At 44.4% G+C, this 26,110-nt stretch overlaps 1 protein-coding gene across 1 annotated transcript in view; it reads right to left on the bottom strand.

Annotated features, from left to right (window-relative positions):
* fbn2b (fibrillin 2b) overlaps positions 1 to 24,445 on the bottom strand; it is a 72,357-nt gene extending 47,912 nt beyond the window's left edge. Inside the window, exons 1-6 of the mRNA XM_030050163.1 lie at positions 24,388 to 24,445; positions 20,947 to 21,282; positions 13,309 to 13,391; positions 13,063 to 13,164; positions 6,566 to 6,661; positions 5,407 to 5,502 (exon numbers count right to left, since the gene is read on the bottom strand). Coding sequence (XP_029906023.1) covers positions 5,407 to 5,502; positions 6,566 to 6,661; positions 13,063 to 13,164; positions 13,309 to 13,391; positions 20,947 to 21,125 — 556 coding nt within the window. The 5' untranslated portion in view covers positions 21,126 to 21,282; positions 24,388 to 24,445. The remainder of the gene's footprint in view (positions 1 to 5,406; positions 5,503 to 6,565; positions 6,662 to 13,062; positions 13,165 to 13,308; positions 13,392 to 20,946; positions 21,283 to 24,387) is intronic.
* Between the last annotated feature and the right edge of the window lie 1,665 nt (positions 24,446 to 26,110).

The raw sequence follows: 26,110 nt of genomic DNA, 5'->3' as shown, positions 1-26,110 counted from the left end.
TGTCTCTGTGTGTGTGTGTGTATTCTCATCTGGGCCAACTATAGCCATCTTTGTTAGTGTTATCAAAGCCATTATCAACTGGCTTTAAATCTCTCTTTTCCTAAGCCCCAATCATCCCTGGAGAAGTCTTGGCTCCATTCATTTCTCCCACACCAAAGGAAGTCACCCAAACGTGACTAAATGTTTAAAACACACACACACACACACACACACACGGGAAGGGCAAGATCTGTAGGAGAGTGGCTGTGGGAAAGATAAGCCCTCAATAGTGGATCATAATCTGCAGCCATTTGAAATGCTTTTGGCACCAGCCTGGCTCTTTGGCTGACTGCTATACTGAACATGATGTTAACGGAGAGCATTGTGAAACATAAAAACACTGAGGGTTATTATACATTTCCACATGCACGTATGTGGAAAAACTATACTTAATCGACACAGGCTCTAAGGACCTTCCCTAAAGTGCAATAAAGTGCAAAATTAAAAAAACATTTCTGACTATTTAAACACAATACTTTTGCTAATGTGCATGTATTGACCCACACTGGGACTATGGTGTCACAGCAACATCTTAGTGGCATTAACAGTTTGCCTAGGTCTTCATTGTTTCTATAATGTCTCTCCCATTGTGCTTTAAAGTCTATTCCTACTTCTGTGGCTATTTTTGTCTGTTTTGAGAAACCTTCTGTCAAATCAGTGCTGAGAAGTGGAACAATAATCCATTATTGAATGCAGACACGGCCGCGCAAACACAGTCAGGCAAGTGGGCTCCAGTCTCCATCAACACCCACTACTCAAGGGAGGACCCTATTCAGTGAAGGGAAGTCTTTGTAGTTCCGTCTTCACTGTAGTGAGAGTAAATCAACCGATTTTCCATCAGCCAAGACCAAAGGCAGCCATCACCGCGATCCCAAGACACCACTCAGATATTGATTTGAACAAAAGAGAGTCTCTACATTTGGCTTGTGCACCTTTGGATAATTCCCCTTGGGTTTTTGTTTATGAGATGAATAATTAAAATTTAGTGGCCCCATAAAAAGCAGAGAATAAAAAGCAGCATGTGAAATGTGAGTTTCCTAATCACACATTAAAAGTAACATGTTGATGTCGCTAGAAGAACATAATCAGAGACAACATCTGGATGAAGCAGGGCGGCTCGTTTTGTGGAGAAAGTCCGGTGAGACACTTTTCAAGACACAGATTCAAACGTAGTACTGTGGGACTCACAGTTGTTCTCTCTGTTGCTGTTCACATTTGCTGCTGGGTGGCTGGACGCCGTTGCTCTCTCCACATGGGAAACACACACACACTGTATGCTAAACAACATTTTTTTCCATATTAACTTTTTCCATATTACTGAGAGCATGTCCTACTGCATTTGTGTAAAATTTATATCTTTCCTGTAGTTCAAATTTAGCAGGGCTCCATATTGGCTGACTGAGGAGCAAATTGTCACTGGGAATATTTTCCACTGAGATACACAGATTGACCCGTGGTTGCCCCCTTTTTTTGGGGGGGGGGGCAGCCATGTCCGCTCCTGTGTAGCCATGTTCTGTCCACTCTCATCCAGAGTCAACAGAGCAGAAATAGCAACACTTCCTGCATTTCCAGCATCTCAACATGCCCCTGATGTCACTGGCAGGGGGCGGAATAGCTCCCCTGCGAGTCTTGGTTTATTTGGGCTGGACTAGGCAGTGAGCTGGGATTAGGTCTGACCACAGAGGCTGAGCAGGCCGACTGAGGAAGATTAGACAGAGCACTTTTAGAGCACAGCAAACACACAGGCAACACCTTATGATAACTTCTTCTCATCTACCTTTCAGTTTTATAATAACCATATAAATAATGTTCATAGATGGTTTAACAAATTATTCATTATTATTTCATTTTTTTTGTTTAATGTAAATAACTATTAACTAAAGTTTAATTTACTATGTACTGTTTATTAATGATGGTTATTAAAAAGTGTTACCCACACATTAGCACAACTCCCTGTTACTGTGCCTGCATGTGAAATGGAATGGTGTGAATACATGCATTACACACACACACACCAACACATGCTTTAGGACAGGCACTGACATATGCTGCACATGTATCTGTGTCGCAAATTCAAATTCACAAATGTCTGTGCATGTGCATGCACAGGCACATGCATGCACGGAGTGTGTGCACAAACACACACACACACATGGATGTTGCATAATTAAAGAGAGCTGGTGTTGGATGTTTGAAAATGTAATTGATCAGTGAGGGGCCTGTCAGTCTACACTGTAACTCATTCCCAAGTTTGCCAAAGTCAGCAAGCCTCAGACACATGCATATGCATTCACACACAGACACACATGCACATCCCCCCCCACACACACACGTGCAATAGTTTCCCATGACTCTCTCACATAAACCCGGTTCACCGATACTGGTTAACTTTCACTGCCTTAATTATCTGGGTTGATCAACAGTTCTCTCTCTGAATCACGCGGTAAATCTACTGACTCAGTCCTGACTCATGGCTTCGGTTACACAAACTCTAAAACCACAATCTACATACAGAACTGTGAGGTTACCAGGAGGCCACTCTGGTGGTTCTTGAATATTTTCAATCCAAAACCCATACTTTAGAAATTTGCAGGGCATTGAAATAATTTCAAACATGTGCCATCAAATAATATGCATCTCCTTGAGAAAGAACATTTGAAGGTGAAATAGTTTTTCCCAATGTAACAAAGAAAATGAGAAGAAAAAATATAACTAAAAATTCAACACTACAGCAGTCTGCTCTGATGTTTACATAGGTGGGGCATCTTCAGAAAAGAAAAAGAAAAAGATGGCAGTTGTAGCATCTATACACGACTGTGACAAGTGGTCTTTAACCATATTTTTACCCAGACCACAGTGAAACTAGCGGCACCACACACACATGAGGATTCAAAAGTGGGTGTTTCACGTGTGGCTACTGGGGTCCAGCGGTCTCCCCGCTTCTCTAACACGGAGATGAGATTGTTTGTGCTCGCCTCCGCCAGGCTGTGTGTACACAGCTGGGTAGTCCATTTTCATTTTGTCCCGCCCTCCTTCCATCCCTCCATCCTTTTCTCTCTGCCTCCCTACCTTGCTCCACTCCTCGTCAGGAAATGTCCACTGCTCCACAAAGAAAGTCTATTCTGTTGGTCCTTTGGGGATCGGGGTGGAGGGGTATTTATTGCCAGATGTCTGCAATACTCCCTCTGAAAAACTCAACCCCCCTTCTGGTGTTGTGTTTTCCAAGAAAACAAGACCCCAGAGTTGCATGGAGGAAAAAAGGAGGGGAGGGGGTATGAGAGAAGAAAGGAGAAAGGTCAGGAGAGAGAGGGGGGCGAAAGACGTTCTAGAAGTTGGTGGCCAAAGTTAAGAGCAGAAGAAAGACTGGAGAGAGGGATGCTAAGGGTCGCAGTAGTGATGAGGGTTTGTGGCATTTTCTAAACAAGCAGGAAGGGGATGAGGAAGAAGGGCAGCCAAGCCAAAAGGTCAGGCCAGAGGCAAATGAGGTGAGGGGAGCTGCAGGCCAGGAACTTTCCTCAGCTTTATGAAGCAGTTCAGGGGAGGGAGGAGCCAGGAAGCAAGGGAAGGTGAAAGGTAAGGGTCAGGGGAAAGGTGAGTTAGGTGATGGGAAAGGTTTGAGAGGCTCCATCCATCCATCCATCCATCCATCCATCCATCCATGCTTCCAGACACTCTTCCAAAGGAGAGTGTCAGCCGCCCACAATGCACTACTGTCAGGTCCCATCTGGGCCTCCTGACCATCTAAAAACACTCATACACACATGCATCACAGCTTCTATTTAAGGCTCACAAAGACAAACACCCTCTGTGTGTCTGTGCTTACCATACACACGGTGTGAGGTCATCTGAGATAGAAGAGCCTCTGCACTCTGAACACTCTCTAAGTGCTGAAATAATGAATTAACACAGCGAGTCTGGACTGATAGGAACATCTTGTGTGACTGCATCAAAACATCAAAGCCTGAATGCCTTCCTGTTGAGATATCTTCCAGAACACATGGGAGGGTGTTTCTCTCTCTCTCTGTGTGTGTGTGTGTGTGTGTGTATGTGGAGAAAAGGACTGGCGAGCCACCCCCAGTCTGACTGCATGGCGTCCATCTCTTGCCCAGTCAGATCACTGGTGGGTCGACTCCCAGGGAAACGGGTAAAGATCGATACAACCACAGGGGTTAACTGTAAGGTTTTTCCACCACACTGGCACCATTTGCTAATTTAGGATCGAATGTTGTACTACTTATTTTCTGTTGCTTATTTCTCATTTTCTGTAATTTCTAAGGTCTTACAAGACGTAAAACACATGTCGTGCACCTCCTGAAAACTGAAACAATGCAGACACATGTTCTGCTTTATCAAGTACAAGTAGTATTAATAGCTGACGGGGAAAGTAGAACCAGGCTACTACTGAGAGGAAAATGATCATCTACATATGTTGTTGACCAATATTTGATTTATTTGCATATATTTCTGCTTGCTTCACCTCAAACGGAAGACAGTAACTGGTGTGGATAAATCCCAAACCAAATAATGCATATTAGAACAAAACTGAGTACCTAGCTCGTTGTTCTGTAATAAAGTTATTTGTAAAGAGAAAAAAAAATCAAGTGAGTTTAAGTTTGAGTTGTTTTTTTTTTTTTTATTTGAGTTTCATTTTTTTGTATTTTAGTTATTGCAATTGTGAATGCCTGGCAGAGAAGGTTCAACAAGTGAATCAGGTGAATCGAGTAAAGCAGATCATAAACATCTTAAGAAATGCCATGAAGCCCCAGTCTGCAATACATGCGACACTCCGGTCACCACAAAACAGCTGAGTCACCGTGGGCTGCACTCCCGACGGACACTGACTTAGCCACATTGTAACAGGACATGTGCTGGTTTGGGGCTTTAACTCCCAGGCTGAGATAGCCAAAGCCATCGCTGTTGCCGTGGCACCTGACAAACCCCACATCAGACATCACACAGGACACTCTTCAACAAAACAGTGCATTGAGTGTAAAGGCTATAAGATGCTATATGACAGACAATATTTGCTTTAAAACATATAATGCCTTATAATGATTATGGCACAATGTCAGCATCAGTGGCTTTCTCTGTTTTGAACACTGGTGTCAGATATGTTTTATAGGCTTCTTTGCTATTGTGCCAATTCTTTGCGACTAAACCTCGACTGTAGACCTATTAGTTGGTGCATTTGGATGTCATTTGATTTGTAGTTTATTTCAGTTTCTGTTGATCTTTGCACTCTCTCCTTGACATTTGAACTTTTTTTGAGCTGTGTCTTGCTACATCCTGGTCTGTGTTGAACTGTTATGAAAATAATGGAAAAGCAGGCTGCGCTGTGTCAGCATGGGTGTCAGGAGGGGGTCCTACCTCTCTCGCACTGTGGGCCAGTGAAGCCGTAGACACAGGCGCATCTGTTTGGCCCGATGCAGCGCCCCCCGTTCTGGCAGCCGTTCTCACACACAGCTATAGGAGACGGGGGAAGAGAGAGAGCGTGGTGAAGATTCACAGGTAAGTATACATTACACTTAGCAGACAAGCACGAACTCTCTCACTTTCTCCCTTCTCTCTTTCTCCACACACACACACACATGGACACACACACTTTGATCCCCAAGCTTACAGGTTCACTTTCTCACAAGCACACAATCATAAATCCACGACAAAATTCAAACAGGCACCTTTCAATACCACAATACACACCACTTCCATACTAACACACACACACCCACATCCACGTTTGCTTTACTGTGTTTGTGAGGACCTTCGTCAACTATATTCCAGTAGTTCTCACACTGGGGTTCGGGACCCTCCAGGGGGTCATGAGATCCTTTTTGGGCCTCACCAGATGAGTGAGACATAAGCCAATCAACAAAACTTTTTAATATGCAAAATTCTGATTTTTTTCATACTACTATTTTTTTTCTGTGATCTTTTGGTCATTCTTTAGATCAGCAGCTCTCAACCTGGAGTCCGAGGACCTCCAGGGATCCTTGAGAGGGTTACGGGTGGTCCCCGGAAAAATGGGGAATATTTGAATTTCACTGTTATTTCATTAGTTAGCCTATATAAGAATAACTATTGTGTTCATAGATTTCACACTCCTCACTGTTTATCTGCCAATCTACAGTACAAACAATTATGGGACAACTAAATCTTATGAGGTGGGAATCACTGAGATTTTATCAAATATGGGTCTGTAGCCTGATGTGTATCAATTTGAGCGGTCCTTAACACCAAAAAGGTTGAGAACTACTGCTAAATTCATCCCCTAACCTTAATCTTAATTCTATCCTTGGTTTGAAACACAGGCCCTTTTTATTCTGTAGGCTAGTTGTTGGTTTTCCTCAATTTTCGACGTTTGTAAGGTGACTTTTTGGTTCTCATAAGTACAGAAATACAACAAAATAATACAGAAATACAACAAAACACACACACACACACACACACACACACACACACACACACACACACACACACACACACGTTCACAACCAGGTGTGCTGACTCTGCAGCAGCTTGCACTCACGCTGTCCACAGTGACTGCCTGTGTAGCCCTTCTGGCAGGTGCATGAGTCCTCCTGGCAGCTGCCTCCGTTCATACACCTGACATTACAGGACTGGACTGTTGGGGAGACAAAGAGAAGAGAGGGGTGGGGTGGGGGGGGCACAGGGAGAGGGGGCAGATGGAGAGTCAACAGATGCGCTTCAAACCTGAAAACGAGGCCTTCAGATCCCCCGTTTCACCATCTGTTCAATAATACAATCCATCCCGTTACCACACAATAAATAAAAGGAAGAACTTTGAACATCAAAGATCTGCCTTGACTGAATTAGTTCTTTACATGCAAAGTTTTATCATATACTACAGCTTGGTGTTTTATTGGTAATGCATGGGCATCTGAAAGCTACACTTCTACTGGAATAACAATGAGGAATGAGAGGGCGCATGGCAGAGGATAGGATGGCTGGCTGGTGTGCCTCACAGCACCTAATCCAAAAGCACATAAAGATTTGTCTCCAGACATCTGAGCGCTGGGGATTGCCTGGACGCTTTAGCACATAAAGAGGCTCCTTCCACTTCAATTGGTTTTTGCAACACTGGTGTTTCTGCTGAAGCCTTAGATCAACAGACAGGACTCAAAGGCCCCCGGGCCACAAAACCAAAGCTAATCAAGCAGACTGGGGGGTAGGCTATAAGTCGAGCCAGCTGTATGCTACAGTCAGTCAGGAATGTGCTGAGAAGAGAGAGAGAGACAGGGTGGGGGGATGAAAAGATAAGTGCACAGTTGTGGAGTCAGACAGATTCGGTGAAAACAAAAAATAAAATGAAATCCCCAAAAATAACAGATGTATGGAGGATGAATGCAAGGGAAAGAGGAAGGACTCTGGATGGTCATATAGTTGGCAAATTACAGGCAATTTAATGTGAATTAGGACCCTTGTGGCTGGTAGACTGCAATGGCACAGTGGGAGAAGGCCCATCTGACTGTTTCAAACATGTAAGAGCAGCTTTCATAAGAGCGACTAATTGGCCCTCCTGGCAGACACTCAGATTTCTGCTGAGCCAGCCTCTGACTGAGCACAAGAGGAGAAATGACGCCTACAGCACCAGGTGTTAGAGGACTCCATTCACTCACTGCTCCTCCGTCCTCGATTTTTTCACTGTCTGTTAGCTTTTTATCTGTTTTTATTATTCCTTCTTCTTCCCCTTCCCCTCTTTACTCTCTTTTCTTGCACGTTCTAGCCTTAACTTTTAAGTCTTTCCTGTTTATCTCTCCTAATCATCAATTAGACATTAATTTCCTCTTGTTAATTTCCTCTCTCTTTTGCTCTCTCTCTCTCTTTCTTTATCTCTGTTTCTGACTTTCTCCCTCTCTCTTTAAAATTTCTGGCACGCAGAGCTGAGCTGCAGAGGGGAAATGACTGAGCTTCCCCATAGCTGAGCTTGTCTAATGAGATTTTCTGAGTTTGCACACTTGCCAACAGGAGGCATTTCAGCCACTGTAATCCACCCACTTATTCTGACTGTACGCAAACACAGCAAGTACGACTGTATGAGTCTGGATGATTGAGTATACTCTCAGGTGATTACTTTATTGGCCGCTCAAACAGAAGTGGCCTGAGTCACATCTCAAGCAATGAGTCAAATCACAACAGCATCTTGAATCTTGGCTCTGGTGCCAGTGGAGTTTCAGTAAACGCGAGGCAGCGGCATAATTTATTCATCCTCAGACAACAAGCCTCGCATTGTCTGCGTATGTATTTTTACTTAATCAAATGTCTAGAAACTCATGAAAATCCGTCTGCCTCTCCATGTGATTATGTTATTCAAACTAATTTTCTCATGTGCAAGACATCTTGGCAGGCGGTACGCACAGATTTGGCAGAAACTTGTTATTGTCTGAGTTGCGTCTCGTGACGACACACCGTGATGGATTACAGTAAATGTGTTTGGGACTCTGGGACACTCGGGGAGAGTTTATGGGTTAGTGTACTAACACACTCGCTCCTTCTCTCTTTCTCTTTCTCTCCGCTCATGGACTTGGGAGACGACGCCAGATTTTCTCTCAGGTTCCAGCAACAGGTCAACTTAGATCAAGACACTGTAGTTAACACTGGACTCCGATGAGACTCTCTCTATTCCCCGCTCTCTCTTTCTCTTTGCTTAAGCCAACAATAGAAGTGGAGATGCGAAACATGAATAATGACTGGAGTGACTGATTACAGTTTTCCCCGCCATGGAACAAACTATTGGAGGAAGCGGTTCCAGCGTGGCGTAATGCGAACTCCATCAAAGCCGAGGGCAACTTGGGTAAACTCATCCATTTTTCAACAGGTCCTCTCCCCAACCCATGAAAAAAAAAAAAAAAAAAAACCTGTTGCTAAATAGGTCAGAATAGAGGGAGAGGAGGCAGAGCTGGGGCTGGAGGGACATCAGACGCAGCAATAAGAGCCTCTCTGTCCGTTTGCTTTATAGACTGAACTCTCTACCCTCTGGAATGACGGATGGAGGGATAAGGGGATAGAGAGATGGAGGGACAAGATTCAACTCATGTCATGTGTTTTCTCTGTAACAGGAACTGGAGGAGAGAAGGAGGAGGAGGAGGGGAAGAGGGAGGAACGGGAGGAAGCAAACAGGGGTATTTGGACACAGTGGGGGATGATCTCACTGGCTAACTTCGTCCCCCCCCCCCCCCCCCCCCCCCCCCCCCCCCCCCCTCCCCATTCTCGTGGCACTCCATCCCCCACAGGTGGAGAGAGATGGTTTGCCCCAATGACCCAAGCCTCGAAAGCTGCAAGTGCAGAGCAACAGAGTGGGGAGGAGTGTGTGTGTGTGTGTGTGCATGTGTGCATGTGTGTGTGTGTGTGTTTGAGACTTCCACACGTGAGTGAGCGAGGGGTTGGGTGTAGCTTTACGGCACCACAATGCACCTCTGTATTCTGGTCGTGTTGTCGGTGAGCTGCTCACATCTGGGTGTTTTTTACGAGAGGCTGGGAAACACAGGAAGTCCAGGCTTGTGTGTTCTGTGTGTGTGTGTGTGTGTGTGTGTGCATATGTGTCTGATGGAACACTGAGGAGCTTTATAGCTGTGTTTCCTCCTGATTTACACACACCACTGGGACCAGTGACAAGCCAGCCACCACTTTAGCATGGATAGGCAGTGTAAGGAAATACAAGACTGCATGCTGAGATGCTGTCAAGGCAGGTTGATGTTCAGAAGTTGTTGTTTTTTTTTTTCCTCCTTTCCAGGTGACTCACAGTGCTGTACCTTGTTTTTAGCTGAGTTAACTCTATGCTGCACATACATCATCAGTTTTGCCTGTAAATTAGACCAATTTCCTCACTTATGAGTAACACACCTCAAATCTAACATAATGTGGCATTAAATTGCTTTGAGGTCCAGATGGACGGCGCTGAAACAACGTGGCTTCTAATTAAACAGGCTCCTCTCCTGACTGCGTTTCCCAGGGTTCACCGGTGCCCCAAGTCTACAGCCAGTGGAAGCTTGTTGGCCGAACGACAGCTGTTTCTGGGCATTTGGGAGGGAATGTCCACGGTAATCATTGGGTAATTATGGTTATGGGAAGACGAGGTTATAAAGATGACCCTATATGATCCTCGGCACAGCTGCTTTGCCCTGAACTGTCAGTGAGTTTATTACAAGGGCGACTTAAAGCGTGGTCTGAACCCTCATCCGTGTCTGGACACTGTGTCTGAGAGCTAATATGTGTCTTCAGGTATCAATCAGTGTGACTCACCATGAGCATGCAGAAAGTGACATTCACTGACTTGACAAAGATTTACTTTTTCTATTTGCGGACATGCGTACGTTTCTAAAGGTCTGCCAGTCCGTCCACAGAAACATGTGCATCGTTCACTGGCAAAGAGCACGGATTCCAGGAAGAGTCATAAAAACTATCATAGAAAACCATCTGTGTGGATCCATAACAATAATCACAGACATGTGGATTATATACACAAAACAATATAATCACAAACGTGTTGCTGATTTATTCGACCCTCTGCATTCCAAAGGCAAGATGCGAGACATAACGATGCTATCTACAACCCAAACCGGCGGACCAGGGTGCCAGAATTATCCCGTATAATTAAGGCAGAGGAAATTAGCGTTTCCAAATAGATCTCCATAGAGCTGCAATTTGTTTCCAACTGCACTGAATTATCCTGTTAAATGGTGGACTCGCTCCAAAGGCAGCATTTGGGAGTTGCACATTTTGGAAGACAAGATCTACAGCGAAAAGTGTTTCCCTTTCTGTTGGGATGGTGTAAAGCCTCGGAGAGGCATAATGTTGTGAAAATACAGTTTTTCAAGTTAGTATTTTGTTTAACACACCTTACACAGCGAATAGGAGTCAAAGTCAAATCAAAACAAAAGTTTACGACCAAAGATTAAATCGACTAAAGGCCACTGGAAATACATCCCACTTGGAGAATCAATCACAAACAAAGGCTTAGCTGGAATTCACAAGTTTTTTAGGCGAGTACACATGAGGTAACAGAATATAGCTAACCTTTACCAACAGAGGTCATCGTCATGGTTAGTCAAAGCCATTCCATGTCATTTGGTACACTGACGGGCATATATTTACCTATGCCTGTTTACCTCAGGTCATAAACCTGTTTGACCTCTGACCATCATAAAGCTGCCACAGAGGGCAGAGCAAGGTCTTCCACAGTGATGCTCACCGCACTAAACAACACACACACACACACACACACACACACACACACACACCTCTAAAACATCTTTCCCATTAACTAATTGGGCTTTGCGGAACAATAAAGTCACGTGTGACAACAAACAGAGAGGGGAACCGAACCCATCTCCGGACCAGAGGTTCCTGTCCTGCTTCACTGCTGCCTGTAAATCAACACTGTAAAAAGCCACCATAAATCCCCGCTGTGGAGCTGGGAATCACAGAGTATGACAATCAGTTAGCTCCAGCTCTGGGAAGCGCTCACTCCAATTTATCATCTCTCTCTTTCCCTCTCCCACTTTCTCCCCAAGGACCATGACTTCATAGCTCTTTCCCAAGTATTGACACTGCAGGAGATTTGCTTGTATCCTGCCATATATTCACACTCTCACAGGTCAGAGGCTATTTTCTCTGCACATAAAGCTTCTGTCTCTCTCTCTCTCTCTCTCCCTCTCTCTCTCTCTCTCTCTCTCTCTCTCTCTCTCTCTCTCTGTGTCAGCTCTGGTGTATGTGTTTTTGTGTATCTGTCTGTCTGTTTGCATACATTTCAGTGTTTCTGTATATGCACGTGTCTGTGTGTTTCTGGATGTGTGTGTGTGTGCCTGTGCATGTGCAAGTGTGTGTGTTGGGGCGCTGAACGGAATGCGGGTGTGTGCAAAGGCTCTGGCAGGGGCCAGGCGTGACTGACGAGATGACTCTGGCCTACTAAAGCAGTGAAGCTGAACACATTGCACGCTACTTAATACACACTTCCACACATACTTTCCACACTCCCTAAGTGGTGCTTAACTACAATGTTTTCTGCTTGCTCAACACATATTAGCCCCATACTCTCTAAGCCCGCACACACTCTACTAATCGCACAGCGACAAACATGATTTCACACACTCTGTAGGAAAACACCTCGCTCCTCTCCATGCACACTAGCCCACATCCTGAGTGGTGTGTAACTAGGCCCAGTGGACTGACCCGGGCAGACAGACCCTCCGCTTTAATCCTGACAAACCCTGTGACCCACATGCTTTAGCACCGGCCTGGGACCCTCTACACTGCTGTCATACTGGCTTCACTGCCACACTCACTCCCATGACAGAAAGGCAAGGGGCATCGAGGCTGAAGTGTAGCCTGGCATTTGGGTTAGGAGCAACTAAACATGTTCAGTCAACACACCAGTATCACTTTGTCAGTAGCCTGGGCCACTTAGCAGGATTTTGCATAATCACAAAATAATGTTAATTCTCAAGAACACCTCAGCACAAGTAAAGGTGGCCTTTTAGAAGTTTGGCCCATAATAAGTCGCCTTACACAATACGGGATGAGAGGATTGGCCCTAAAATCATAGTAGTAAGTGAGAAAAACAACACTATAAGGACTACAAATATGCATAAAAAGTAGGCGCTGCCATTCTTTGGAATACACCAGATACAGAGGTAACTTGTCACTTCAGGACCTTTTTCATACCTAAATTGATTACCACACTGGTATGTTGAAATGGGGTCTGCTAATGGACTATGTGCAATAATTTGTACTTGGGACTTGAAATCCAGGAGTTGAGAATTACTTGGGACTTGCAAAACAATGACTTGGTCCCACCTCTGCCAGTTTCTCTCAAGGTTTCAAAAAGTTTCTTACATGGTTCAGTTGTTAAAAAGCATAGCCTTGTCGTATTGGATCTACATGATTTTTTCCCCTGCCTACATCACTTGATGGGAATCGGATGTGGCTTAGCAGTTAGCAAGTGATAATGATGAACTTTAAGATGAGGTTTAAGATGTATGTTTGCTGTTTGCCACTGGCACTCACCTCCTGCTCCTGCTCCACAGCTGGGAGAGAGCTGGCCGTTAGAGCAGGTACACATGTTGGGTCTGGAACAGAAACCTTCGCCACATGAGTTCCTGCAGATGGCTAGAGAAAGGAGAGGAAAGGAGAGGAATGTCATGGAGTGTTCATGTCATGATTAAATGAACAAACTAATTCCCACGTCTCTTTATTATTCTTATCTTATCCACTTTATATGTATAAAAGATGACTTAAGGCAGAGATACTCACGGACGATACACTGGTTCCCCCCAGGCAGGGTCTTCCAGCCGGGACAGCAGTAGGAGTGGAAGCGAGAGCCGCACACATTGGGCCTGCCAGAGTCGGAGAGACAGAAAAAGCAAACTCAGTGCTCACCCAGACCTCCCGAAAATCATTTAGCAAAACCCCTAAACAAATACACAGACTTATGAGTTATTTGCTGAGGACTCTTAGACCAGCACAGCTTCTACTTTCTGTGTAAACAGTACTAACTTTGATAAAAAGCCCCCTTGGATGATGGATGGAGGCATTTTCGAGCAGGAAAGTGGAAGGGGGCCTGTTGTTGCTACACTGTCAAGAGTAGCAGTTTGTTTTTAGTCATGGCTGAAAATCAAACGATGCAAGAAAGGATGTATAAAGCCCTGCTTGCCCCCAAATCCCATGCCTGGCTGTGCTGTGCCTTGGCAAATGTCCAGCTTTATTCCCCATAGCTGTGCACTCCGCAGTCAAGTCTGATTCTTGCTGGTGGAGAGCCTGCAGCGACCTTTGAACCCTTCTGACAGATGTAAGAGTCATCACAGCTTATGGAGCGCTTGATTGGCCTGACAGGTTAGCCACAAGCTTTCCTCTGAGGAAATGGCTAAACCACATCTAGGGATGACTGGCTCTGCTCTCTCACACATGCATACACACACACACACACACACACACACACACACAATGGAGGTGAGGTCTATTGCTGGCATACAAGCAAATGGGAAGACTACTTCAGCTTTTATCATCTCTCCATTTCCAATCAATACTTGGCTATAACTTAGCTAATTTAAAATCAGACTAAAGTCAATTTCACTGCAAACAGCAATCCGAGGACACAAAATCCTTGTGCTACAAGGAAATGTGTCTGTTTGTGTGTGCGAGTGAGGGAATTCACTCAAGTGAAATAAACCAAGTCACGGCAGGAGCTGTCTAACAAGCTGAAGGGACTCCCCTTATATTCCAACTTATGTGGTTCCAATAATGACATCCTTGGTGACCTTTCAAAGCATATAATGACGGGTATGTATGGTCATCTGTGTTGGTGGTTTGCTGTTTGAGTTTGATGATGGTATGAGTAAAGACTGAGGGACCACAACTTGGTAAAACGGAGTAAAGCTCAATCCAGATGTTCATGGTAAAGTCATTTACCATAGGGATCGAATCTCTTTGGTCTAGACAATTTCTGCCCCTTGCACATTATTGAAGACAGGCTAAACTACATCTAGACGACCCAGTGTTTTGACTATAGCCATAACATAGAAAGATCTGGTTCAGTGACCCCTCAAGCCTTTGAAAGGAAGCCTGGACATGTTGGATTTTGGTTTGTTATTGTGACATTGTGGGGAAAAAAAGAAAAACTTTCCACAAATGTCATTTGGTTTCCCTAAAATTGCTTGTTAGCTTTATTCTGATTATTCAGAAACCAAGGGATATAGATAGATGCAAGACTACAATTCAGCATGTCAAGGGATTACATTCGATTTTTTTTTTTTTTTTTTTTTTACAAAAACATTTGTGTTTGTGAAAAAGCTTCAACAGAAATCTGTAACTTTTGGCGGGATATTTCAGCCGAGGACACTGGATTAGAGCTCCAGAGTTCAAATGGGAAATTAAACACTAGCTCGGATGACCTTCTCGAGTTCTTCCTGTGTGAAACTTAAGATAACCTCCTTCTCCTCCTCACCAGACGGTAACCGTAGTAACCCCCGGCTGTCACCGGGGAGACAACAGCTGGGGTTTGGATCTCTGATGGACGGAGAGCAGAGTGCACCTCCAACCACATTACCAGATGGCACAAGGGGACAGAAGATAGACGGACAGAGAGCGAAAGAGAGAGAGAGACAGGCAAGCGGGCAGGCAGATATGAGATTGTGGAATGAATGATAAATAAAAAAAAAAGAGGAGGGTTGGGAAAGGGAAGAGCGCTGGGTCCTTTTTGACTGAAACGTGAGGTTTGGCTTTAGAGAGAGAGTGTGAAGAAAGAGAGAGACAGAGAGAGAGAGAGAGGAATGACGGTTAGGATGAGGGAAGACAGGACGGTGGGAAAGGAACAGGGGATCAGTGGGAGGGAAAGCTAAACAAGTTTATGTTGAGAAGAGGAGGAAGGAGGAGGAGGAGGAGTGGGAGCGGAAAACAGAGCAACAGATATGGAAACAGAGGAGGGATCAGCATAAGCAAGAAGAGGCCAGACCCTTAGGAGGGGGGGGGGGGTTGCATTTCTGGGCCAAACATACTGTACAGATCTAAAGGGACTGGGTCCAAAAAGCAGTTTTGAAATGCACAGAGCAAGAGATCAGCATTCCAATACTTAATGAGGGGTGAAACCAACTTCTTCCGCGATCTATTTCTCCACAAAGGGCTGAGGATTTTCCACTGTTAGGGAGCTGGAGGATGTCAATATATGAAGGATTAGGGCTCTGACCCTGAGGTGCTCTGGTTTGTTATTCTTTCTCCCTCTCACTCTCTCTCTCTCTCTCTTCCCTCCAGGTCAAAGCTTGGTCTCCTATCAGAGAGAGGAGGAGCCAGAGTGAGAGAGCTGAACTAAAAGAGAACGAAAGACAGACACAAAAAAGAGAGTTTAAGCCCCAGGGGTTTTCCTCAATATTGAAATGTCCTACTGTTCTCGGGGCTCAATCTAAAGGAGATTAACTCTTCTGTGACCGTGTCACAGCCTTTGAAGTTGCCTCCCTGCTCATTAACTGCCATTAATAGCAATAAAAGGAAAATGGCTGCCACCTCATCCAGGAAGAAATATGAAGACTGGAAGACAAAAGGCCATTTTAGTCTGAACCCAACTACAGTGCGACAGGGTGGGAGCAGTCTCACAAACAAAGATGAAGGGACAATATTCGGATATGGAGGAAGCCAAATAACTGCCAGATAAATATTGGCACGGCACTTTTCTAAACAAATTCACACAATGCTGTAAAATAATAGGCAAGATAACTGCATGAATGCGATTTTTTTTTTTACTGTTCCCCAAGTGATTGCCCACATTAACAATTTTAAGCCCATAGGTTTTATTTTCTCTCATTCTCTGAAAGCCGTTGAGTTTTTTTAGGTCTTACAGCAGTCCCACCACGCAGCAGGAGTGCCTTCAGGCGACCACAAGACGCCCTCTCTGACAGAATGTGCAAACTCAACGGGTTATGCGGCTGTGGCCAGAGGGTCCACTTCACATGAGGGATTCCAGAGGGTCAAAGGTTAGGGCAGTTCACAGCAGCAGGCCGCCACCGAGACACAAGGCCTGGAAAAATGACTACGGCTCAGTCTCTTTCTATGAAGACACAGACCAGAAGTTCACAGTTGGTAAGGCTGCAGGTCAGGTGTGTGTCTGCGTATGTGTAGGCTTGCGTGCATGTGTGTGTGTTTGTCACTGCACCGGTCAGAGGTCAGAGGTCATCTGCCTGGCATCTGACCCCTTCCGGATGACTGTTACGTATCGTTGCCCCCAGCAGCACCTGGGCCTGCTGCTCTGCTATCAGATGCAGGAATGGGGTATGTTAAAGTCAAAACAGAGGAGGAGTGATAAAGGAATGTAAAGCAGATGATGATGAGAGAGACAGACAGACAGACAGACAGGCAGAGAGAGAGACAGAGAGAGAGACAGAGAGAGAGAGTTTTGGCAGGTTAACAGTGAGCAGGCATACAGAACATGAATGCTGTGGTGTTGTGTGTTTTGATGTGAAGCAGGACCCCCCCAGCTGGTAGAGAGAGAGAGAGAGAGAGAGAGAGAGACAGAGAGAGAGAGAGAGAGAGAGAGAGAGAGAGAGAGAGAGAGAGAGAGAGAAAGTTCCATAACACAATGACTTTAAACAGTCATCCACTGCCATAGTATTTCACGGTCCCTGAAGGGAATATTTGACCATTATTTTTCTGTTTTCTGTAAAAATAAATGTCATCATCCAAGCTCTTTATTTTCTGAGCTCAGATGTTTTTGTTGCCAAACCCCTTGTTGTTTGTGATCAGCTCTAATCATGAGCAGAGTTTTACCGAATAAATTGTAAATCAAATGCAACTCTTGCATAAATAATAAGCCAGTACTTTGTTGTGTGTGTGTGTGTGTGTGTGTAACTTTTGAGTGTACATACTCTCATGTTGCAGTGTTATGTGTGCCACTGTGTCAAATGAGGCTAATCAAATGACGGCTATATCTTCTCACACAGTCTGACATGAAATAGGAACCACATTATTTACAGACCACGTGCCAATCAGCTGTCCCAGATAATCCTGTCTTTATTGCTTAGCCTAAGCCTGCACATATGCATAAAATGCAGACAAATATAAAAATCTGAAAGGAAACCTAATGCGCATAAAACAGAAAAGGAATCTGGCCTTCCTTTACCCGTCTCTCATATGCATTCTTTTCCACAAAAAAAATTGCCAGCTTCCCCCTTTTTCTTCCCTCTGTCTTCATAACACTCAAACGGGCCTGTCATAAAGAGGCTTGCGACATCCGAGACAGGAGAATTCTTTTATTTTCTTTCAAATTAGGCATATGCCAGGGCAGACTCTCCGGGGACTGTGAGTTTGAGGACCCCATCCAGACCCGGGGGGTGGTATTGACATTATCCTGGAGGGGGACTTCAGTGGCTGAATGCAATTCTCTGCTTTGGGGCTGATTGTCTGCCAAGTTAGGCAGTGTCCAAGGCGTCTCCTGAGCAGAGCTGGGTGAAGCTGGGCCAAGCTGGGCTCAGTTAATAGGGTGGGTTGAAAGCAGGTCTGGCTGCAAAAAAAAAAAAAAAAAAAAGAAAAAAAAAGAAAAGAAAAGAAAAGAAAAAAAAAAACAAGACCCTGGCTGGATTCCTCAACTATAACATACAAGAGATCTTATTAGACTATAAATATTCAGCTCTCTGAGCAAGTAGGGCATGTGAGAGAGAGGGAGAAAACAAATGTTTCTACTTCTTTCTTTTCCTCTCTCATGCTACCAACCAGACAGTCTAGCATCCATCCTGTTGACCTGCCAGCCACTCAGCCTCGGGTCTGATCAGATCCTGGCCCGGAGTGGACTGATGCCAGGCTGCAGTGTGTTGTGGGAGCCAATAAATCAGAGTCAGTAAGCATCAAACCCAGTGCTACCAGAGACAGACCAGGGGATATGGAGCTCCAGCCAGCAAATAAACACTGTTCCCAATCCCAAGGCCAGCGTAATGACCATCATTAAACTAAACTCCCTGCATCTCCCACATAGAGAATCGTTGAAACCCATACTGTGTTATGGACAGTCCACTGTGATTGGTTTAGCTCTGACGGAAACCTTAAGATACAATCTTGGCTATGCTTGTACTGCAGATTGGAGGGACTGATCGGGAGTAAATTCAAGATCTATTTGTAAGAAACAATGGGCTCACATTAAGCAAAGCCTCATCCACAGCCAAAGCACACTTGAGTGATACTGCAGCAGAGTTACTCATCGCAAACATGTGGTCTGATCACCCCACGGCTTCCTTCCAGAGGTGGTCAGATGAAACATGCTTGTAAGGAGATGACTAACTTTGCCCGAGTTCAGAAGAACTATGATAGTTTCCAGCCAACAACAGTCAAACAGTGACTGAAAATAAATTCAACACGTTTGGCGTATTTCCTTTGGCCAACTTGCAGCAGCGCATGGGAGGCACTTTGAGTTTCGGGACGATTCAAATGACAGTTACCAGGCAACACCTAGAATTCCAATAAAAATAATCAAGTAGATTTCAAAGAGTTTGTCAAATAGGCGAATTTGCAGTACTAATATTTAGGCTCTAACTCAACTTTAATATAGCTTCTTATCCTTTAAGTTGCAGCAATCTGACAGACCTTCCATGTAATCCAATCACCTATTTACGTCAGTATGTAAAGTTATCATTGAATGAGCGTTCGTTTCCTACACAGTAGTGTTTCCAGAACTTAACAATGTAATGGAAAAAGTCTGCAGGCTTTTGTTACTTGTTCCCGAGAAACCATGCACAATTTGATGGGAACAATATGATATTGTGCAAGTTCTGCTGCCTCCTTGACTCTCTCATCCAGCCTCTGACTGTCTATTATTAGACGGGCTGTGAATGTGAATTCTTGTTTGTTCAGATCACTTGTTTAACATTTTGATTCCAATGCCGCTCGCCACATGTGTGGCTCACAGGGCACCTGGGATGTTTCACTCAGGATAAGCCTGTCATGCTGACCCTGAAGAGTGCAATGTACACGAGTGGAAATGGCACAGGACTGAGGTGTTGGTGCAAAATGTCTCCTTTAAAATACGTCTGGCTCACCTAAATGGAGACAGAGTATAATTTTCTTTATTTAAAGTGCACCAATGCCTGCCATATTAATCAAGATGAGTGACAGCACAGACAAGCCTATTTATATTACGCAGCAGGAATCGTCACTGGACATGTTGTCAGAGAAAACACCGGTGCTATGACTTCGGTGGGCTTAACCCTGCACCATTACTAAGCCATAATTGAAGACTACTGACTTCATTTCTCCATGGAGGCTAGTTATTCCTCTCTTGTGCTCTCTCTCTCTCTCTTTCAATTTCTTCATATACTCTCTCTTTCATATATTTTGTCTTTCTGTCCTCTGTCATGCTTTCTCCTGCTTTGTCACCTACAGTAGTGAAACAAACGCTCCTTGTCACACCCCCCTCGGGTGATACGAATACCTCATTTCCTGTGGCTTGGCACCAGGGGAGCCATGAGAGTGTGATTGGAATAACTGATGCCGACACTCAAAACGGGCCCCAACAAAACATCCTTTGTTTTTTTTTTGTTTTTTTTTTTTCAAAAGGGGGGAAATATACTGTAAAAAGCTCCTTGCTTCATTGACATACATCCCACACCCATTTTTGTGGTGGTTTGGAATCAAAATGAAGGGGCTGCACTGACAGAGAGAGACGGGACGGAGTGGTGAAGGAGGGAGGAGAGCGAGGAGAGGGAGGGCGAGTGGGCGAGGTGCTGCTGATGAGAGGTGATGAGGTCACCTTAATTTCAGCAGACCCCCCCCCCCACACACACACATGAACTCAAAGAAACACAGCCTTTAAATACACATACATGAGTACATTTACATCCATACTCACACACACACACACACACACCAACAGCGGGGCCAGCAGTCTCCCCACGGCCGTCCTGAACCGCTTTCTCAAACTAATACACCCAGGGGAATTTGGGTCATGCTTTTCACTCATCATCCCCTCATTAGACGTATAGACTTAAGGATTTTCCTCCCTTTCCCATGAAAATGTCAATTTGCTGAGAGTACGCTGGGAGTTTTCAGTGTGGCAAGCAGCCTGTTAACTTCGAACATGTGCTGTTTTTGAGAAAACAATGTGGTAGTATTCAGCAGCATAATTTGGTATAAGGCTAGCTTGGCCTTAGCCCAGGAAGCACAGCAGTTGAAAGAGAGCTGCCAGGAAAGCAGAGAGGGGGAAGACATTTATGTTGTAGACCTACTCCAGATACAACAACAAAGATCCTATTTACTGCAGCTCTCTGTCATCGCTACACGTGACCTGTGTACAATTATAATCCAGGTGAAATCAAAAGACAAGCATCATACTGTGCACACTCAGCATTCAGGGAGTGTCGTTTTGACAATCGTCATCAACAAAACAGAAGGACACACAGACACACAGATATTTGAACTCACCCTCTCAGTGTTTCCTGACCCCGGCGCCGAACCCTCTGCACCTCTCTCTGGTCCACAGCGCCAGTGAAGCGGCTAGCCTGGTACGGTCCGTCCCCCGTCTGAGCGCACCCTACGTGGACCGCCGCTAAACACATGGCCGCCCATCCCAGCAGCACCTGGGCCAGCTTCCCTGATCCCATTGGTCAGTCTGGCTGTCCCTCTGACCACGTTACCCTCCAGTTACCACTGACTCGGACTGTTCACCGTATGGGACCCAGGGTGAGCAGAACGGCACAAATGCTGAGGGATCTAGACCTGGATCCAGACCAAGTCCTGGTGTGCACTCCAGAGCAGGGGCTAGACGGAGAAAGAGAGGAGATGAAAGCTCAGAAACACATGTTGTGAGACGCAGTTCCCTTCAAACCTGCACTGGAACGCAAACACAGAACTCTTGTCCACCAATTCATGACCCAGGAACTAAGAGTAACTTCTCCTAACAACTGAGAAAGCTGGGAATTGGCTGAGTCATTTTTTCTGCAGTGATATATTGAGGGAATTACTTTTTGAAGAAAAGTGAAAATGATGATCTTCCTCGTAAATTTTCTGACCCAAAAAAACTTTGTGTCCATGACACAATGTAATTCTTGTATAAAATGGTTTGTCTTGGAAGTATCCCACAGTTTGATTTGTGACATGCTTAGTGGTTATGATGATAAATATAAAAATATAACTGAGGGGAGAATGCAGACGAATAAGCAGGGAAATGGAAAGGCCACTTCAGTTGACTCCTGTGATCTCTCTTTTCCTTTTAATGAAATCCAAAGTAGCCTCATGAGATCTCATGCATCCACAGATAACATCAAATACATCCATGTGACACTAACTATGTACATGTACCTGACTATCCTGCACTGATCTCTACTGAACAGACCTGACATGGTTTCTGTTTATGACTTGTGTGATTGAATTTTAAAAGGAGCATCTTGCAAAACTGATGAAGTCTTGTTTTGATGACAGTGTAACTGGTGTGGAGAAATGAAGCTGGGAGGAAGCCATATAATACACAAAGACACTAATTTACTATTCTCCAAACATCTCAGTACCAGTTTTATGAAAAGTTAGGCGTGTTAGATGCAGGATAGGGATATTTAATAACATCCAAAGTGTTATGTAACAAAACCGCTCAGTACAAGGGATATTAATAACAATCTTTGTCATATAAAACCAAATGTGCTGTTTTTTACTGGTAACATTTTCAAAATAAGGATTATTTTGGCCAAATGGACATTATTTAGAACAGAACAGCTCATTGTCAGGCTAAATTTGCCAGTGTCATTTGACTCTTATGCCTCTATCCATCCATCCTGACATTTCCTGCCCCTATGTGGCAGCGCTGTGCCTAGAGGGAGCTAGAGAGACAAAACACAGGGAGGATGCAAGGAAGAATACAGCTGAGGGCCAACAATAAACTTATAATGCTCCCAAAACACATCCACACAGAAAAGTAGACAGAGATTGAGGGTAAAAGACATGGACAGAGAAAGACAGAGAGACTTGGTTTTAAAGAAACAAAAAAGCCAAGGAACCATCCATATAGAGACCTAAATCTAATTATTGCATTATTTACTTATTGTGTGAGTTAGCAGTGCCTAGATTTCGAAAATCTAATTAATTTGCGATTACTCGCCACACACACATAGGCTTACAAGCCTGCCCTGGCTGCATTAGGGCATATTAAATTGAAAAGCATCCAAAGTCCAACTGGCCAGCCATGAGGTTTATTTTCTCTTCTCCGCCTCATTACAGGCCAGCTTTAAGACTGAGCTGTGGGCCCCTGGTGATATATAACCTCAGCAGAGCCAGCCTCCAGGCCTGCAGCCCTCCAGCCTGCCTCCCAGCCACAGAGCAGAGCTGGTCCAACCACACCATCTAGGCTGGAGAGACACCGAGGAGGAGGGAAGAAATATGGACCCGCATCCCACTGACTCAGATTAATTTTAATGGAGGATGAGAGATGAATAAGGAGTGGGCTCACTCAAGCGTGCAGGCACACACACACACACACACACACACACACACACACACACACACAGAGAGAGAGAGAGAGAGAGAGAGAGAGAGAGAGAGAGAATACTGTAATGAGCAAGACAGAAGGAAACAAAGATTTGAGTAAATCCTAAGCAACTGTGATAATCCAGCCACTGAAAAATGTATTCCTTCTTTTTTTTTCTCTTGTCATAAGTTATTAAGGCAGAAGATATGACCAACAATAAAATCCTCAAATATTTCTATAGCCTAGTTAGAGATTTGTCTGCGCCTGCACTCTTTTAATTTTACACTGCCCTATAGCCTAGAACACTTAATGGTACTTTTCCTCTCTCTGGCAGATAGGCTGCAATTTCTATGTAACATCCTTCTAAATATGTATTATAGGATGCTTATTTGTTAAGGTAGAGGCATCAGTAAAGAAAAAAAAGTAAAACACAGATTTTCAACACCAACACAAGGACCAAGAGCAAAGTTGTGGCCTCAGCTGTTTGCAGTGGATGAGGACGGGATCAATACGGAACAAAAGAAAGGCTTCATCAATTAGCGGCTGGTGGCAGGGCAGTGATGTGCCGCTGAGCCTCCTGCTGTCAAACTAACACCGCTCAAGTTTTCATCCTGTATTATCGATCAGTCCGCCCAACACCGGAGAGACACAGCGGCACATGTGCTTTAAATCAAACTCTTTGAAAGTTGTCGGCTACAAGGGGAAACAGCAACTGAGGAATGCTGAGATGCCATGTGTAATATAAAGTAGGATAAGGTCACTAGAAACTGAGAAAAACAAACACACTAGTGCCTATAGGAATATTATAGGGATTTTTTTCCCGCAACGGTCCCCATCTATTACACTTGAATAGCATGAAGCGGCTTTGGCAATTGCTTGTTGCAGGTTGACAGAAAGACAAATATGGTATTTCCCCAATTTTGCAGCACTGACTTGAGCTCTGCATGTCACCGCAACTTTATGAATGGGGAAAAAAAAAAACGCAACATCAGCTCCTGCTCCCTGAAACGCAAGTTAAACCAAAAGGGAAATTGGGTTAGTGCGCCTTTTTTAAAAATTCCATTCTACTTGCCAGGAACCGCTTCCCAAAGTATGGAAATCCAACAAAGCGAACAATCAAACTGTAAAACGTGACCAGCCTGACGCTTTTTTTTTTCTTGAGGTTTCTCTAAAAGCCGGTAAAAACAGATGCGACTTCCGCGCCTTTACCCGCACGGGGACTAATTTTCCATTTTGCCCAAACTTTGTTTTTTCCCACTTTCCTGCGCGTTAATCACGAGATTACACACCTATTCTATCTATCTATCTCACGTGCACAAAGCGCTAATGTCCCGTGGAAGAGCAGATTCCTATGTGGTGGCTATCAAGGCATCTGATAACTATTGTCATAAAATAACAATGCACACTACCTTGCAACAATTGGAGTGCCTTGGCGTCGAGGAGCCCACAGTCGGAATTTGAGACAGGATATGTGCCCGAGAACGGAATATTGAACTATAGCCTTGTGAGAAAAAGAGAAAAGTTAGGGAATTGCCCTGATTGGGAGAGGGGAGGGGACACAGGGAGAAGAGAGAGAGAAGGGGGGTAGTAACGGACTGCAGGACAAACCCACATTCCTCAAGACTCCCAGAGCTGTTATAACAGGGGCCAAGCAGCTAAACCTTCACACTGTGGCTTACATGCCTTCACTATCATTATCCTGCAGCAACACTGCTCTTCAGGCTACCTGATATGTGAGAGGATAAAGATCTCATCAAAGTAACTCATCCCATTGACTGTGTCAGCATTAGCATTTCCAGCAAGCCGTAAAATCAAGCCCACAACATCTACCAGCACAAAAAAATAGCATCATGAAGAATGTTTCGAAGTTATGATGGCTCATTATGACAATGAAAAAAAAAAGAATGAAAGTGACATGCTGGCATACGTTCCTGATAACAGCCATTATTTAAACTTCTAAATCTAATTTCAGAGGCTTTGCAAGTGGCTGACACCTATTATCGACCAATGACAGTCAGTCAATTTGTAAATGAATGTTAAAAGCAAAGCCTGAAGAGCGTGTTGCTCCTTCACAGTGTGACAAGTTTACGCTTACTATTTAGATAGTCCTGCTATTTACTGCCCGGGCCCACTGGGGCTTGTGATTGACGCATCCTTGTGCTTTTGTTGCCACCAGTGCTGATAGGAAGTTAACATTAAGCGAGAGGCCATCTGGGTGGTATATGGGTGAGGACAGCTGAGCACATCTCACATGTTGCTACCTACCGAGCTGACTCCCACACTCTCAACAAAAGCGCTTCAGAGTAGCACTACAAAGGAGATTACAGCTGGGACGGCGAAGGGGTGCACAGAGTGGGTCCACTGTCCTTAAACCAGAGGTTAAAAGGCCCATGTTGGAAACTTCTGTCCTGCTGAAGTGTCCTGGAGCAAAAACACTGAAGCTCTACCAGCTACAGGTTTGAAACAGAGTGTTCTCTTGTCTGCCTGTGGAGGGCAGTGGGTGAAGAGTATTTTTCTAAGGAATGTGTAAGATTAAACCATTACCATAAAAAACACACACACATTTGCAGCTACAGATGTTCTCAGCAGAACTATACCAAAAGTTACATATACTGTAGATCCTGCATGGCGTTATGAACATGTTAATATGTAAAATATTTTGCTGCTGGGCCTATTAGTGGGTTTGTGTGGCCAAACTTTGTTCAAGCCCACAGAACGTTATTTTGCAGTGGAGATTCCAAGGTTTCCAAAGATACCAAACATGTCATGCTAAACTGTCATGCTAAATTATTGGGACATGTGCATAAAATAATGCACAAGACATCTAGATATTTTCTATATGATGTAATGGTGCAGCCATAAAACAATGGTGTCTTGGGTTTGAATATTTTACTCGGTATAAGCATGATGTAGCTTCCGTGAAGCGTTGCAAACCAGCAGCTACACAGTATGTATGTGACATTGTTGTCCAATATGGAAAAAAAACCCCAAATTCAGATCAGGATTCAAGGAGTCAAATCAGATGCACAAAGACTTTTTAAAATACCAGAAGTGGGTCTTAATCCCGATTTGTGTGTTTTCATGTTAAAACATTTTTTTTTTATAAAGACCCAACAGTTTGAATTCAAGCTG

This window comes from Myripristis murdjan, chromosome 4, assembly GCF_902150065.1.
Source record: "Myripristis murdjan chromosome 4, fMyrMur1.1, whole genome shotgun sequence".
In the NCBI taxonomy this organism is placed as follows: domain Eukaryota; kingdom Metazoa; phylum Chordata; class Actinopteri; order Holocentriformes; family Holocentridae; genus Myripristis; species Myripristis murdjan.
This window is presented reverse-complemented; position numbering and strand designations above follow the sequence as displayed.